This window comes from Carassius gibelio, chromosome B13 (assembly GCF_023724105.1).
Source record: "Carassius gibelio isolate Cgi1373 ecotype wild population from Czech Republic chromosome B13, carGib1.2-hapl.c, whole genome shotgun sequence".
NCBI classification, from domain to species: Eukaryota; Metazoa; Chordata; class Actinopteri; order Cypriniformes; family Cyprinidae; genus Carassius; species Carassius gibelio.
In genome coordinates, this window is record NC_068408.1 from 26173415 (window position 1) to 26190981 (window position 17567).

The following is a 17567-nucleotide window of genomic DNA, read 5'->3' on the forward strand; positions in this document are numbered from 1 at the left end:
TTTGCTCTGCTAAACCCCCATGAAATAACAAATGTTTTCTATGCATTTGTTGCTGATAAAGGTTTGGATGATCCATTTGGTATTTAGGACTGAGAAGTTTTAGGCACTAAAACAGTCCAGTACATTATAGACAAACACATTTTAATATTGTAATAAAGAAGATTTCTGTGTCACCCCGGACTGGTTGCTGGCTGCTCCCTGTTCACCCCTATAAAAACATCACTGCATGGAACTGATGATGAGCCAAACCTAAAACCCTCCTCTATTACCATTTTGTCCTGATTATAGACTGTTTCAAAACAGTTTAACCCTTTATGCCCCGAAGGCATTTTTTGCCTCACTGAAAGTGTTGTTTCTCTAAGTGACATACACAAAAGTAATGACTTATAACACAAAAACTGTAACAAGGAGGGTCAAAAGAATCGTTCTGACATTCTCCTTCTGATAAATAGCTGACAAAAATGTAAGAAAAATGTGTGCTCAAGGGAATTTTTTCATATCTGTCTTAGAATAACTGTCTTAATTGTTATTATAATACAATTTTTAAAATAAACATATATGGGTCTCTTTGGGTTCATGTAGACCTCTAGGCGACGTACCCCTTCTCTAATGTTAAAGTGCATGACTGTCTCCTTCGGTGGGTTATCTATGGCACAATCCACCCGCCATACGGCAGATGCAGAACAAGAGTGACACAATTCCTCAGAGAGCGATATTATCAGCATCAACCAATGAATTGGAGTGATTCTATATTATATTTTTATTACATATTAATGATATAATTGTTACACTTGGGAGAAAGTCCCATAGCGTCATCTATGGACATCATGTTGATTGAAACTGCTATTCTTGTTGGTATCTTATATTTTACAGTATCATGATTTTTGCATTAGTAGAATAATGTGATTATGCTTGAAAATTATATCAGGAATATGTTAATTTGTTAAGATACGAATAAAAAAAAACTAAAGTAAAATATACTTTTTATTGTGCATTAATAATATTAAAAAGATTTACTTAGTGAATGTGAAAGAAAGAAGATGGAAACAAATAGATAGCTTTAATCTGGAGTACAACATTTGATTGTGCTTTGTTTCACAAAGCCTATTTTCACATGCTGGTAATTTATCATATGGGTTAAATATGCACAGAATACGTGTAAGTGTGCAATAATTGATTACCATTTTAACAATAAAAAGAGATCATAAAAATAGCATTATTTATTTAGGACTGCCCTGACTTAGTTATTTCATATACCATATGTCAACATAACAAATAAGAAAAAAAAAAAAACTTATCCTGCTCAGTTTACATCCCCTTGGTTTTTGATAGACTGTGTATCTCTTCCTCAGTGATCAGTGACTGTTTATATGTTTTTTGGCATCCCCTGCTTTATCCGGAGTAATGATGCCGCCTACTGTTTTTATGGAAAATTTTCCAGTCACTGCTCATTCTTTGGATTTTCAACATTATTTGCATATTCAAATTCTTCCAACAGTTACTGCATGATGGTGATATCCAGCTTTTCACTTATGTTTGTGGGTCTAAACTATTACAAAAGGTGTAAACAATTATTGATGATCAAGAAGGCAGTACACTATATTAGGAATTAAGGTAATGTAAACTTTTGCAAACAGGGTGATTGGTGTAAATTGCAATTATATAAGATCTCTTATGTTTGTATAAGTTCTGCACTGGGTTTATAAACAAACGTAAAATTCACTAAACTGAAAATACACGCATAATATAAACTGAAATTGAGTGGAATATATCTAATACAAGATCTAAAATCTTTTCATTTTAACAGCTCGAATAATAAGTTCTAAAGTTCCCCACTGATTTTGGATTGTAACCAATGAAATGTCTTTTTAAACTTTAAAGGAAACATTGATAGTGAACGGCTGGCGATCGCTAGACAGCGAATTCCATATCGACTCGGTCGAGTAGTTGACGATTGGCTACTCGACAAAGGTAAAACACTGCTAAAACTTAATGCATAAGTTTTAAGTAGTATATATTTAAATGTGAAATAAAGCAATAATTTAAGCATTTAGGTAAATTAAAGGATTAATTTTAAATAGATAAATGTAGCTTGTAATAACTGTAATAACTTATTTAGTAATGTACTGATCTGTATTAATTAATTTATGTCATAAATTTTGGTTAAAGGGACTGTAGATGTAAGTTTGAATAAGCTTGTTAAAAGTATTTTAATGTAATTTAATCTTTTAAATCATAAAATCAAAATGTCGAAATTAAAATGATAATTGTGTTAATATAGTAAACTGAAAAATTGTAGATTGTGTAAATGTGTACATTTGTGTACCTTTTTGTCATATTAATAAAAAGACAGCAAGAATAACTAGATAATATTTAATAATCATAACAAGCACCGTAACAATTACCAATATAATAAAATATTATATTTAAATAATGTTTAAAAAATATTAATTTCCATTTGAGTCCCTTTAAGAAAAATTTACGTGTAGCTTAGAAAATGATAAAACATCTGCTGAAAAAAATATAATGACTTTGAATTGCATGTATAATCCTTTAATCTTTTAAATGAAATGAATAACTGTTTTTCTTGTTTCTTTTAATTGAATTGTTTTTCGGTCTTCCTTTGTTTCATGACCACCCTGTTTACCTTTGCATCCAATCCAACTCATCTTGCTAAAAGGCAGACAACTTTGTTACTGTTATATGTATATTACATACTCTGAACATTATACTGCACACCTACATAACATTAATATCTGATTATTAGATGTATCCGGTTTTTAAATGTATAAAGTTATTAAGCTGCCTTCAGATTGACTGTTAGTGATAAACATCTATCATGGAATTGTTTTAAACTCCATGACAACGAAATATATATTGATTTTAAATTTATGGCATCAACACATCTCAAAAAAGTTGGGACAAAGCCATGTTTACCACTGTGTGCATCCCCTCTTCTTTTTATAACAGTCTGCAAATGTCTGGGGACTGAGGAGACAAGCTGCTCAAGTTTAGGAATAGGAATGTTGTCCCATTCTTGTCTAATACAGGCTCCTAGTTGCTCAACTGTCTTAGTTCTTCTTTGTCACATCTTCCTTTTTATGATGCACCAAATGTTTTCTATGGGTGAAAGATCTGGACTGCAGGCTGGTCATTTCAGTACCCGGATCCTTCTTCTACACAGCCATGATGCTGTAATTGATGCAGTATGTGGTCTGGCATTGTCATGTTGGAAAATGCATGGTCTTCCCTGAAAGAGACGACGTCTGGATGGGAGCATATGTTGTTCTAGAACTTGGATATAGCTTTCAGCATTGATGGAGCTCATCTTTCCAGATGTGTAAGCTGACCATGCCACACACACTCATGAAACCCCAAACCATCAGAGATGCAGGCTTCTGAACTGAGCGCTGATAACAACTTGGGTTGTCCTTGTCCTCTTTAGTCCGGATGACATGGCATCCCATGTCTGACCACAAAACAGCTTTCCACTTTGCCACAGTCCATTTTAAATGAGCCCTGGCCCAGAGAAAACACCTGCGCTTCTGGATCATGTTTAGATTTGGCTTCTTTTTGGACCTATATAGTTTTAGCCAGCAACGGCGAATGCCACGGTGGATTGTGTTCACTGACAATGTTTTTTGGAAGTATTCCTGAGCCCATGTTGAGCCCCTCTCCATTACAGTATTATTCCTGTATGTGATGCAGTGTAGTCTGAGGGCATCCAGTATGGTTTTCCAGCCTTGACACAGAGATTGTTCCAGATTCTCTGAATCTTTGGATGATATTATGCCCTGTAGATGGTGATAACTTCAAACTCTTTGCAGTTTTTCTCTGAGAAGCTCTTTTCTGATATTGCTCCACTTTTTTTCACTGCAGCATTGGGGGAATTGGTGATCCTCTGCCCATCTTGACTTCTGAGAGACACTGCCACTCTGAGAGGCTCTTTTTATACCCAATCATGTTGCCTGTTGACCTAATAAGTTGCAAATTGGTCCTCCAGCTGTTCCTTATATGTACATTTAACTTTTCCGGCCTCTTATTTTTACCTGTCCTAACTTTTTTGGAATGTATAGCTCTCATGAAATCCAAAATGAGCCAATATTTGGCATGACATTTCAAAATGTCTCACTTACAACATTTGATGTTATCTATATTCTATTGTGAATAAAATTTAAGTTTATGAAATTTGTAAATTATTCAATTCCTTTTTTATTCACAATTTGTACAGTGTCCCAGCTTTTTCGGAATCGGGTGTGTTTTTAATATATATATATATATATATATATATATATATATATATATATATATATATGTATATGTAGCAAAGTGCCACAGTTTAAACCTATTACCACTGTTTTGTTATCTTTTATTTTGCATTATTTGTGTTTCATAAGCATCCCTTCATTACAGCCATGATAAATTGTCGGGCATTAACATTCCCCAGTACCTGAATAATCCGTCTTTTCCTCAGGCGTGATTATTTCCATCTCTCTCCCTCACGTATGTTTCTCTTCAGTCTGCACTACGTTCTTCTGTATCGCAGTAACTTTGTTCTCCTGCAGGCCGTCAGCTCACAATCTTCAACAGCCAGATGACCATCCAGATCGGAGGCTGGGAAAAAGACCACAGCCGTGCCTTCCAGGGCCAAATGTCCGGTTTCTATTACAATGGTCTGAAGGTTTTTAACATGGCTGTGGAAGGAGAACCTAACATCCGCATCGAAGGCAGCGTGAGGTTGGTTGGGGAGGTGCAGTCATCCTCCATATCACCACAGTCCAGCGCTACGGTGTCTCGCTCTGAAACCTCTACCTCAATGATGGAGATCACTACCACAACCACCTCCAGCCACAAGATCAAACCAAGTACAGCGAGCGAACCTCAGCAGGTCAGAAAACTACACACGTTCCTTTCCATTTCTTTGTTCTACCTGTCCCATCAGTATTTAGCTGGACTTTTTTTCTGGTTTTATGGCCCAAAACTACTGAATGTGCTGCAGAGTTTTTCCAAAAATTGTGGCAATATTTGGAGTCTTTTTTGTATCGTTTGACAGTGAAATTATATTCATACTGTATTTAGTATTAATGCCAGTACGAGATCAACTAACTGTAAATACTTTTGTGCATAATTACTGATATTGTGGTCGTGGTGCATCGTTTGTGATCAGGGTAAAAGTAGAATAAACTACCCTGAGACAAAATTGCAGTAGTACTAGTATAAGCTACTGTATAAGAATAAGTAATAAAAGACAGTTAGAACTGTTCATAGTCAAAGAGCCAATAACTTATAGGCACAAATTATTACATTTAATTATCGAGGCTGTTTACACTAATAGAACAAACATGAACAACAATGACAAGATAAAAAAAATGTAAGAAAAAAATAAACAGACAACAGAGAGAGGAGGGCGGAGAGTAAGGACAGTGGATTTAGCTTTTGATGTGACAGATATGATATACAGTACATCGCCCTTTCTAATGTCTGCATATGTGATATCGCACCATTTTTTTTTTTTAAATAAACTTTTAAATTTCAACTTAGTTTGCTAGTAATTTAATAATAGTTATATGTATTCGTTGTTTCAAGAAATGGAAAGTGGATTCAGAAATAAAAATGTTTAATTATCTCCCAGGAAATGTTGCAGTTATTCACATTGAAAAAACACACAAATTATTATAACAGACCATTCTGACTGTCTGTAATCTATTATAATAATTTGTTTCTTTATTGTTATACTTTTCACAGCTAAAGTTTCTCAAGTGTGATGTATACCCATTCGATTAAGCTCAGTTTTCCATTTCTCTTTTTTTCCATGTTTTTCTTTCTGTGTGCAGTTCTTCTTGAATTCATCCATTCTTTCCCGTATCATCTGTTTTCCAGACTACTGATGACTTGTTGGTGGCATCTGCCGAGTGTCCCAGCGACGATGAGGACATTGATCCGTGCGAGCCAAGCTCAGGTAAGTTAGGTTAGTCTTCTCTTTACTACCACTTTTCTTCCTGACTGTTTGTCCTCACTTTCACCTCAACAGTTCTGTTGTTCTTCTACAACAATGTGCAGTGTTGAGGGTAATACATTACAAGTAACGTAAACTAGGTAATCAGATTACTTTTTTCAAGTAACTAGTAAAATAATGCATTACTTTTTAATGTACAAGAAAATATCTGAGTTACTGAGTTGTTTTTCGTTTTATTGACTGACAAGTCTCCTGTCCCAGTATTTGGAGAAATCAGAAGAGATACAGAGTACAGAGATCAGTACAGAGGTGCTGTGTGAACATGATGTAGTTCTAGACTACATATGAATGTGCATTAATTCATCCCACTCACAAAAAAAAAAACAGATTTAGTATTCATCAAAATGAATTAAAACAGTGAAATGCAAACTCAGAATATGATGCAAACCTGCAATAATTAAATATGTTAAATAATACTAATGTATCTAATCCCTAAAACTAATGTCTTTGTTGCTGACCTTTGATGATACAGTTCAACCATACTAATAAGCAAAAATGACTTTAGATAAACTAAGAGTTGTGCTTCATTGTTTTTTTTGTTTTTTTATATTATTATTGCTAAAGAGTGCTGAACCTTCTTCTCCTGTGTTCTGCTGTACAGACGTGAATTTATTTTTTCTTCAGCCTGAAGTTTATTTATGAAACTTTTTGTTGTGAAAGGGCTTTTACATTTGCTATAAATAGAACTTATATTAAAAACAATTAAGCCCTGCTCATATTTAAAATGTAACACAGAAGTACCGTAACACATTACTTTCCATAAAAAGTTACATAATTAGTTCTTTTTTTATGGAGTAATGCAATATTGTAATGCATTACTTTTAAAATTAACTTTCCCCAACACTGACTGAATGTGTCTGTACCTATTATTTTAAAAGTTAAAACTGCTGTTAATGTAGGTTGATTGAGCTTGTCATTGTAGATTAATTGCACATTGATGTTTGTGTGTAGAAAAACAACCACAACAGTGAATATGGACAGAAGAAAAGTGAAGTAAAGAGAAAAGAATACTTAAACTATTATTAATGGTCTTTGACAATAAAAAAAAAAAATCTATCAGAAAGGAATTTCATTTATTGTAAGAAAGACAGTAGATAATGTTCACTGATTAGAATTTATTTATAAATGCTTATGAATGGTAGCTCAAAGGGGGAACAGTTGAAAAATCATCCGAAGGGAAAAACTAAGAGAACGAGGAAGATTCCCTTCAATCCCCTGCCCTGGAAATGTGACAACCACTTGTTATAGCAAAAATAAAATAAATAAATGTTTATTTGTTTTAAAGAGGGTAGAACCAATTAATTGTTAAATTAGGTTCTTAGCCAAAACAACAAACAAAAAAGGTTACTGGCTTCTGGGAGGAGAGCTGAATGACATATACAGGTAAAAGAAAAGAAAAAATCAACAGAAGCTTCCCTCTACTTCCTTACTAACCAAAAACAGAGATGAACATTCTTCAAAAGAAAAGTTTTAGAAGGATACAATAGTTTTAATATGGACACAAGTTGAGGAAAGAAAGAAAATGATAATTACCTGATAGCAAAAGGGCTACAACACAATTGATGCAGAGGCTCTGACAGTTTTCAAAGCAGTTTTCATAAGTGGAATAATTTACTTCGGGCCGTTGAAGCATTAGAAAAATAATGCACACACGAGGTGTAATGGCCAATCAGCACCTTGGTTGTGCATTATTTTTCTAATAATTCAACCTTGCCTTACCAATGTGCTAGATAGTGCCAATGGGTACCAGGGGACTTGGAACAGACTGGGAGTCAGAAAACATGCAGGAGGTCAAGACAAGGGTTGGGCAGATGAGTGTAGGTTCTGACCAGAGAACCTACACTTCCACAGAGAACTTCAAACCGGGCAGAGTTGAACAGAGCAGGACAGAGAGTCACTGAGGACTGGGAATTATGCAGGAAAAGACACAGTTCAACAAGACTAAAGCTAATCACTAGAAGAAAAAAATAAACTTAAGGCAAACCACACGAAGTACAGAACAATCTGGCAAGAACATGATTGTAGAGGGTAAAGTAAATATGGAGGATAACACATGAGGAACATGTGAGCACAACGAGGACTAGGCAAAGACTTAACAACATGTGGTACAGAAAAACAAGTGGTGCAATCCAATTACATTTTTTGACACACTTGTGAAATTCTCTAAGCACTTCCCCATGGTGGAATCCCCCCCCGCCACTGTTTTAAAGTGCATTCAAGAAGTGGACAAGGGAAGTTTACATGGAGAGACCCTCAAGCCCTCGATTTTTACATTTTACATTACATTCACACACACACATTCACACACCGTCGGCGGTGTCTGCCATACAAGGCACCATCCAGCTCGTCAGGAGCAGCTGGGGTTAGGTGTCTTGCTCAAGGACACCTCGACACTTGGTCAGGTGGAGCCGGGGATCGAACCACCAACCTTCTGGTTTGTAGACAGCCTACATGAACCACTGAGCCACTGCCGCCCCAGTAGCTGAGAAGATCATTGGTGTCTTCTTCATCAGAACTTCCAGAGCCATTGTGCACCGGCGTGTGCAGGAAATGGGCTACAGAGAAGCAGCGCTGGACTGTTGCTCAGTGGTCCAAAGTACTTTTTTCGGATGAAAGCAATATTGCATGTCATTCGGAAATCAAGGTGCCAGAGTCTGGAGGAAGACTGGGGAGAAGGAAATGCCAAAATGCCTGAAGTCCAGTGTCAAGTACCCACAGTCAGTGATGGTCTGGGGTCCCATGTCAGCTGCTGGTGTTGGTCCACTGTGTTTTATCAAGGGCAGGGTCAATGCACCTAGTTATCAGGAGATTTTGGAGCACTTCATGCTTCCATCTGCTGAAAAGCTTTATGGAGATGAAGATTTTGTTTTTCAGCACGACCTGGCACGCAAGACCCAACACTCTGGATGAGCTTAAGGCCGCTACCGAAGCATCCTGGGCCTCCATAACACCTCAGCAGTGCCACAGGCTGATTGCCTCCATGCCACGCCACATTGAAGCAGTCATTTCTGCAAAAGGATTCCCGACTGAGTGCATTGAGTGCACTTAGTATTGAGTGCATAACTGAACATAATTATTTGAAGGTTGACTTTTTTTGTTTTAAAAACACTTTTCTTTTATTGGTCGGATGAAATATGCAAATTTTTCCGAGATAGGAATTTTGGGTTTTCATGAGCTGTATGCCAAAATCATCAGTATTAAAACAATAAAAGACCTGAAATATTTCAGTTGGTGTGCAATGAATCAAAAATATATGAAAGTTAAATTGTTATCATTACATTATGGAAAATAATTAACTTTATCACAATATGCTAATTTTTAAGAAGGACCTGTACAATAAGGGCATGCAAAAAAGACATATAATAAAATTAAAAGTAAAGTTAAATAAAGCAGTGCAAGGCAAATGGCAGATAGAGTGCAAATCTGTGAAGTGAACAAACAATGCAGATAAAAGGTTTTTAGACTTATTCAGTCTGATTAAAGTGACAAAGTGCTCAAAAGCAGTTATTTTGTTTAACTGACTGAAGAGGTAGTAGAATGATGTCAGTTCTGTGCTGAATGAGGAAGTGAGCAGACCAATGCTGCACAAAGTGACTGGTGCATGCCATCGTATATTAGTGGGGGTGCGGGGTGGGTGAAAGGACATGAGGATGTGGGATCTGGGGGGAGGGGGGATGGGGGTCATAGTTCGGTGGTGACTAGGGCAGAAGAGGGATGGGCAAGTTCGGGAGCGAGTTCAGCTTCCTGACAGCCTGGTGGATGAAGCTGTCCTTCAGTCTGCTGGTCCTGGCCTGGAGACTCCGCAGTCTCCTCCCTGATGGCAGCTGTAGAAGGTGTACATGATGGGGGGCGGGGCTCTGGCTTTTCTCAGTTTGCGGAGGAAATAGAGATGCTGCTGTGATTTGGCCAGTGTGATTCTTGGCCAGTGCTGCTATGTTTTCAGTCAAGGAGAGGTTCTCTGTGATGTGCACACCCAGGAACTTGGTGCTGCTCACTCTCTCCACAGTCACACCGTTGATGGTCAGAGGAACGTGCTGAGTGTGTGCTCTCCCAAAGTCAACAACAATCTCCTTCATCTTCTACACGTTCAGAGAGAGATTGTTGTCACTGCACCACCCGGCCAGGCGGCTCACCTCACTCCTGTAGTTTGTCTCATCCTTGTTGCTAATGAGACCCACCACCGTCGTGTCATCTGCAAACTTAATGAAGAGGTTGGAGCTGTGTGACGGTGTGCAGTCATGGGTCAGCAGAGTGAAGAGGAGGGGGCTCAGCACACATCCTTGTGGGGCCCCAGTGTTCAGTGTGATGGTGCTGGATGTGTTACTGCCGATCCGTACTGCCTGAGGTCTTCCAGTCAGAAAGTCCAACAGCCAGTTGCACAGCGAAGTGTTGAGCCCCAGCTGGATCAGTTTGTAAATGAGCTGTTGAGGGATGATTGTGTTGAATGTTGAACTGAAGTCTATGAACAGCATTCTGACGTATGAGTCCTTTTTGTACAGATGTGCTAGTGTTGAGTGGACAGCAGTGGAGATGGCATCATTGGTCGACCGGTTGGACCTATATGCAAACAAGGAGTTGAAAAAGGAATGAATTTACAGCTTTAGCTATATGGAATATACATATGACTAGATAATGATCTGTGATATTTTAGTTCTACTGCAGAATTTCAACACCATCAACATCAATTCCATGTGACAGTATTAAGTTGAGAGTATGATTTTGACAGTGAGTAGGATCTGACACGTGTTGTCTTAACCCCAATACAGTTGCATATTGCTGTAAACTGTAGCAACATCTCCCCTTTAACCTTTCAGATCCAGCATATGTTGTTAAATGTTTGTTTGTTTGTTTTTTGTTTGTTTTTTTGGGGGGGGGGTACACTCGTTTAAAGTAATGTAATCATCTTGCTTTAGCCAGGTTTCTGTCAAACTAACCACATGTAGTTTATGAACAGTGATCATATCATTGATCATTTGGTTTGATGTTTTTGGTTGGAACGAAAGAGAGTCGTTTTGACCCGTGACTATGCTGCCTCACAGTGACCCAATCTCCCTGCTGCACGGGCTCTTAGGACCGAACTTGTGAATAAATGGAACAAATGAGAAAAGAAACAGAGCGAGACATAGAGAAAAATAAGCAGTAGGAAACGCAAATGGAGATGCGATTGACAAGCTTATAGGCTAACGGAATGCTAACGTGTAGCGCTCACAGTTCAGATTTAAAATTACAGGCGGATGATGTCAAACTAGTTTGTGATCAAATCAGATATATGGTGAGAATTAAATTATATTTTAGCAATTAAACAACAGAGAGTGATAGTAAAAGAGATTTCAACAGGAACAAAGTCACACTAAGCTACTTAAGTTATCAAGCAGTTATCAAGTTTTATAACCATTAACTCATCTAAATACATGCAGTTTTGGGTTGCACTTTATTTTACAGTACGTGTACTAACATGTACTTATAGTGTACTTACAGTGTATTTATCTAAGAAAGTTCTGGTAATACAAGGTAACTACATGGGGTAGGGTTAGGTTTAAGGGTAGGTTCAGGGTTAGTACCTAGTTACTACATAGTTATTGTAATTACTATAATAAGTAAATAGTATGTACATGAGGAACAGGACTGTAAAATAAAGTGCTACCCAGTTTTGTCTTGGTTGTAATTTACTTTATAACTGAAAGTTACAATATTCACCATATTCACGTAATTGTTATATTGAAGCAGCATATACTTGATGTTAAATAATTTGCACACAATGTTTGTGGATTGTTATTTTTCCTTTATGAACTTTAAGTAGCCTTAAAGTTCAAATCTTACAGTATCATCAAAATCATCATATAACTGCATGAATACCTATAAAATAATCATATGTTGTTTTTCAAAGTACTAACTTGAAAAAGCAGTAACTATAATTTGTCCATGATGTTGATATGACCTCTCTACTGTTCACTAAGACAAGCATTGTCTCACACATAAAGATTCAGTGTCAACAAATGATGTTTACAGCTTTATATTGTACTGAAAATAGCTCTTGCATTTTGAAGTCATCTCTTGTCGGAGATGTGGCCTGTTGGGTAGTGCATGTATACTCAGTTTCACGATTTCTTATTAAAAGTCAGAAGCAGCAGCATTTGTAGCAGGACCAGACTGCGGTCTCCACAAGGGGGAATTTTATGAATATATAAATATATAAATAAATAAATAAATAAATATATATATATATTTACATTAGTAAATTATGTTTATCTGAAAATTTAAAAAATGCAAACAGGTTTTCTGTAAGGGGTAGGTTTAGGGTTAGGTTAGGGGAGAGAAAATACAGTATAAAAGTAATAGAAGACCATAGAAAGACCACAGAATTCACAGAAATTAACATCTGTGTATGTCAATATGATAAAGTGTGGGAAACTTGGGATAAAGTGTATTGTGTGGGAAAGCTGGAAGTGTCTCACGTATACTTAGAAAACAATATTCCAAATTGTCCAAGTTGGTGAATTTTAGTGAAACATGTTTGATGGACTGACCTTTGATGTTTTTGTTTCTTCAGCTAACCCTACCGGCCCCGGGGTGAAGAGCTATCCTGGTCAGTCAGAGGTTTTCCGTGAGTCCAGCAGTACCACAGGCATGGTGGTTGGCATCGTTGTTGCTGCCGCACTTTGCATCCTCATTCTTCTCTATGCCATGTACAAATACCGCAACCGTGACGAAGGATCGTACCACGTGGATGAGAGCCGCAACTACATTTGCAATTCAGCCCAATCAAATGGAACAGTTGTAAAGGAGAAACCAGTGGATGCCACAAGTAGTGTCAGCAAGAGCAAGAAAAACAAAAACAAGGAGTATTATGTGTGATACTATTATTCCTGCTCCTTAAAGGACCATCATTCTCATCCACAGTTCTCATAAAAGTCAAATATAAGAACTACTCATGTAAGATAACAAAGACTGAGGGATTATGGGAAAACATTTAGTCATTATAAATTAAACAGCGTACAGTGGAAATCTTTGATATTTAATTCATGCACATTGAAATGGATGATAGAACTGGTGGACAGACACTTGCAGATGTTCAGGAGATGTCCAACAGCCTGGTCAAGATAAGACAAGCTGATTAAATACCCAACAATTACCCATAAGTGATGGAAAGATTACCTAATCTATCCGGATTCTGGCACTTTCTTGTATAACAAATGCAAGAAGAAGGGAATGAAGAGTAAGTAATGGACTATTACAAAATGTTTTTATGTTTTTTGTTTTGTTTTCTTGAAGCATCACTGAAGAATGAGAGAATAAGAAAGGACAGAACAAGTCTCTCAGACTTGATAAGTATTATACAGATAGAGCTTATATAAATTTGACAGCTGATGGTAAAAGGGAAAAGAATATTATGGCATTATTTTTTGCAAACAAATGGCTGCAAAGCAATTGTGGATATCTCAGTGATAATGGATTCAATGTCATATTTAATATGTTTCTATACAGTAAAACTACAACTGTGTGTTTTTGGACTGTCACAAACATGTGTTTTATGACCTGTTGCATTAAGGATGCAAACTTTATCTACTCCTTGTCAGAAAAGACCACAAAAGAATCTTAACGCATATTAGAGAACCTATAGATATCAATTTTTTTTTTACAATGGGTTTTTTCATCATGTTACCTGCAAACTGTTTTCTGCAAATGAATGTTCAAACATATTTTGTAATATATGTGTTCACATACACATTTAGAGTCCATGTTTTAGAAGGTACTCTGAAAGACACAGAAAACAATGAAGCCAGAGCCTTCCAAAGACATATCACTACTAATAAACTCACAAAACTTCCATGAGATGTATCAGCCTGCAGTAAGAGATGAATCCATGTTTATTTGTGTTTGCACTCCCTCAAAATGTAATCATAAATCAGATTCATTTATTCATTTCTGTCTGGAGAGAGTATGTGTCTGTGTGTCTCCCTCATTTTCTACTTTTAGAACAAGAAACAGGAGAATTGAGCTAAACAACAGAATTGATAAAATTAATTTAACTTATTTTTTAGATCTGTATAAAAAAATTTATACAGTATTTTGTTTCAGAGACTTCCAAATTGTATGTTTAAAAAAACAATAATAATCAAGCAAATAAAATATTACCCAGAATAAATTATTTTCTCTAAATTATTTTATGAATATGTGCTGTCTTGGATAAATGCTAAATCTTTATTTATGCATTTATGTATGTAGTTGATTATTTAGTAAGTATGTTACGTATATTTTATATTTACACAATATTTTATATAATACCATTATGATTATATAAAATATGCAAATCTAGTGAAATGAAGTGTGGTTTAGGATCAAGCAGAGGGTTGTACTCTGTGCTCAGTGCTTTCAGGATTGTTGAGTGTCGTCTGGGTGGTGCTGGTGTCAGCTGTTTCTGGGTGTGTTGTCTCCACAGTTTCACAGTCAATTGGCAGCATCCTCTCAGCTGCTTCAGATGGCTGATTTACTGGTGGCTGTATATATAGCTTTCCATCAGACAAGGCACGTGGCAGGTACAGTGCAAATCAGTGAAGTAAACAAACAGTGCAGACAAAAAGATTGTAGTGCAAAAGAGCTTATTCAGACTGATTTTAAAGTGACAAAAAGCTCAGAGAGCAGTTCTTTATTTAAACTGACTAAAGTGGTACAGTGGTTGATAGATGTAGTGTGCAGACACAGTTTGTTAGTGGGAGGGGGAGTGGAAGGACCTGGAGATGTGGGAGCTTGGGGGGGATGGGGGGGTCAAAAGAGTAGATGGGGGTTCAGAGTTCAGTGGTGCCTGGGGCAAAAGATGGGGGGGGGGGGGGGGGGCAAGGTTGGGAGGGAGTTCAGCTTCCTGACAGCTTGATGAATGAAACTGTCCTTAAGTCTGCTGGTCCTGGCTTGGAGACTCCGAGGTCTCCTCATTGATGGCAGCAGATTGAAGAAGCTTTGTGACGGGTGTGTGGAATCACCTGTGATGCAGAGGGCTTTGCGGGTGAGATGGGTTCCATAAATGTCCCGGAGGGAGGGGAGGGGAAAGAAACACCAATGATCTTCTCAGCTGCTCTCACTATGCGTTGAAGGGTCTTCCGACAGAACGCGTTGAAGGCCCTATACCACACCGTAATGCAGCTAGTCAGAATGCTCTCGATGGTGCCTCTGTAGAAGGTGCACATGATTGGGGCCGGGGCTCTGGCTCTTCTTAGTTATAATTTATAATCATTTAGGTCCAACTGCTTGACCGATGACACCTTCGCCACTGACTTAATATGGTGCATGACTAGCCGTTCAAAGCACTTCATGAGAATAGGGGTAAGTGCAACTGGATGATAGTCACTGAAGCAGGACAAAGATGGATCCTTTGTGACTGGAATGATGGTGGTAGTTTTTAAGCATTTGGGGACAACAGCCTGATTTAGTGAGATGTTGAAAATGTCTGTGAATACATCAGTGAGTTCTACTGCACAGTCACTCAGTACATGCCCAGAAATGTTGTCAGGACCCGGAGCTTTGCGTGCGTTGATCCTTCTGAGGGATCTCCTCATGCTGTCCGGGGACAGCGTCAGCACCTGGTAACTGGGAGGAGGTGGAGTGTTATGTCCCCTATTGTCAGGATGGACTTGGCAAGCGTTTTGTTGATGGTAACAGGAAGCCAGCCCCAGCTGACAGATCACCAACAACACAAAACTAAGTTCTACAAAAGAATAATTTATTTAAAGTGGAAAGAATAATTAAATTAAGGAGCAACGACTTCAGGGTGCCTCAAGGCCAAAATAATAAACAAAATAAACTTATAATCAAACATATATAAATTCCCTAATCAGGGAATAAACAAAATTACAAAGTAACTTCCCTAACTCACTATAAATAAACAAATCACAAACAAGATGAAATCATCATAAACAAACGAACACAGTCAACTGAGGGTTTTGTGATCTGCCGGTGGGAGGAGGAATCCGGAGCTCTTCACGCCAACAAGCCAACGGCAGAATGAGCTCCATCTCTTCGGCAAGTGCCACCTTTTTAAAAGCGGCCAATCAGTAGATCCACCAATCAGACTCCACCGGCAACAGCCAATCCCTGCACACATATACAAAACAACACCCACACAAAACAAATACCTAGGATCGTAACATGGAGTCTTCTGTGCAGTGGTGCTGTTTTGTTCCTCAAAGTGAGCGAAGAAGGTGTTCAACTCATTCAGCAGGGAGATAGTGCTGTCACAGGTCCACGGTGGGGACTTGTAGTCCATAATGATCTGTATCCCCTGCCACAGGCTCCAAGTGTCTCTGCTGTCGCAGAATTGATGGGCTCTCCTCCTGGAGTACTGTCTCTTAGCCCCTTTGATGCCGCGGGATAGGTTGGCCTTAGCTGTCTTCAGGCCCACCTCATCTCCAGCTCTGAAGGCAGCATTCCAAGCTTTCAGGAGTCTGTAGATCTCCCTTGTCATCCACAGCTTCTGGTTGGCCCAGACAGTGATGGTCTTTGTGACTGTTACATCATCAATACACTTGGTGATGTAGCCAGTGACAGTTTCGGAGTACTCTTGGAGGTCTGTGGTGTTACTGTTTGTGGTAGCCTGCTTAAACATATTCCAGTCAGTGGTGTCAAAACAGCCTTGAAGGGCCTCTGGGGACCCTTCTGGCCACACTCCACCGGTTTGATGACTTTAACTAGCAGTCTATATGCGGACATTAGCGTGACAGTGATGTGGTCTGAGGCACCAAGGGGGGAGGAGGGCCTTGTAAGCTCCTCTCTGGTTGGTGTAAACTAAGTCCCAAGTGTTGTTACCCCGTGTTGGAAAGTCTGTATGTCGGTGTGCTTTTGGGAACACACTCTTTAAGTCTGCATGGTTGAAATCACCAGCTTAGATGAGAAAAGCATCTGGGTGGGCTGTCTGCTGTTCACTGATGTGCTGGTACAGTTCATTTAGTGCCTCACCCCTGTAGCTGTTGTCGGAGCTGGGAGGGATGTATACAGCAACGAGCAGTATGGCTTTGTATTCCCTCGGTAGATAGAACAGCTGGCACTTAATAATAATAAACTCCACCAGAGGTGAGCAGTGTTTGCATATCACAACAGCATTACCGCACTACACATCATTGATGTAAAACAAAGCCCGCTGCCATGGGACTTACCTCCTGCGATGAAAACTTTGTCTGCTCTGTAGCATTTCAGCTGATCATGCTGAATATTGCAGTCTGGAACACTGTTGCTGAGACATGTTTCCATGAACAGAAAAACACAACATTCTCTTACAGTCCTAGCGTAATAGTCTGATGTAATCCAGTTTATTGTCCAAAGAGCATACGTTAACCAGTATGATGTTGGGGATAGCTGGTGTGTGTAGATTAGCTTTTAGCCTAGCCTGGATACCTCAGTGCTTACCCCTCTTCTGCTTCCTCTCACGCCGCTTGTGGCACCTCCACTGTGGGCGAGATGCAGTAGTGGGGGTCGGTGATGGTTTAGGCCTTCCGCGTGCATCAAGCATAAATTTGCGACTGTACGCATGCTTAAAGACAGGGAGAGACGGTGAAGACGTACA

General features: G+C 38.5%; 1 protein-coding gene across 7 annotated transcripts in view; it reads left to right on the forward strand.

Annotated features, from left to right (window-relative positions):
* The window catches only part of LOC127970684 (neurexin-1a-like), a 127018-nt gene extending 112856 nt beyond the window's left edge, over positions 1-14162 (forward strand). For 3 of the 7 annotated variants that reach the window (XM_052573361.1, XM_052573364.1, XM_052573368.1), the window contains 4 exons: positions 1882-1971; positions 4566-4888; positions 5881-5968; positions 12567-14162. In XM_052573361.1, the coding sequence (XP_052429321.1) occupies positions 1882-1971; positions 4566-4888; positions 5881-5968; positions 12567-12871 (806 nt within the window). In that variant the 3' untranslated portion in view covers positions 12872-14162. The remainder of the gene's footprint in view (positions 1-1881; positions 1972-4565; positions 4889-5880; positions 5969-12566) is intronic. The other 4 variants (XM_052573366.1, XM_052573367.1, XM_052573362.1 and 1 more) reach the window with 3 other exon arrangements.
* Positions 14163-17567: the final 3405 nt, after the last annotated feature.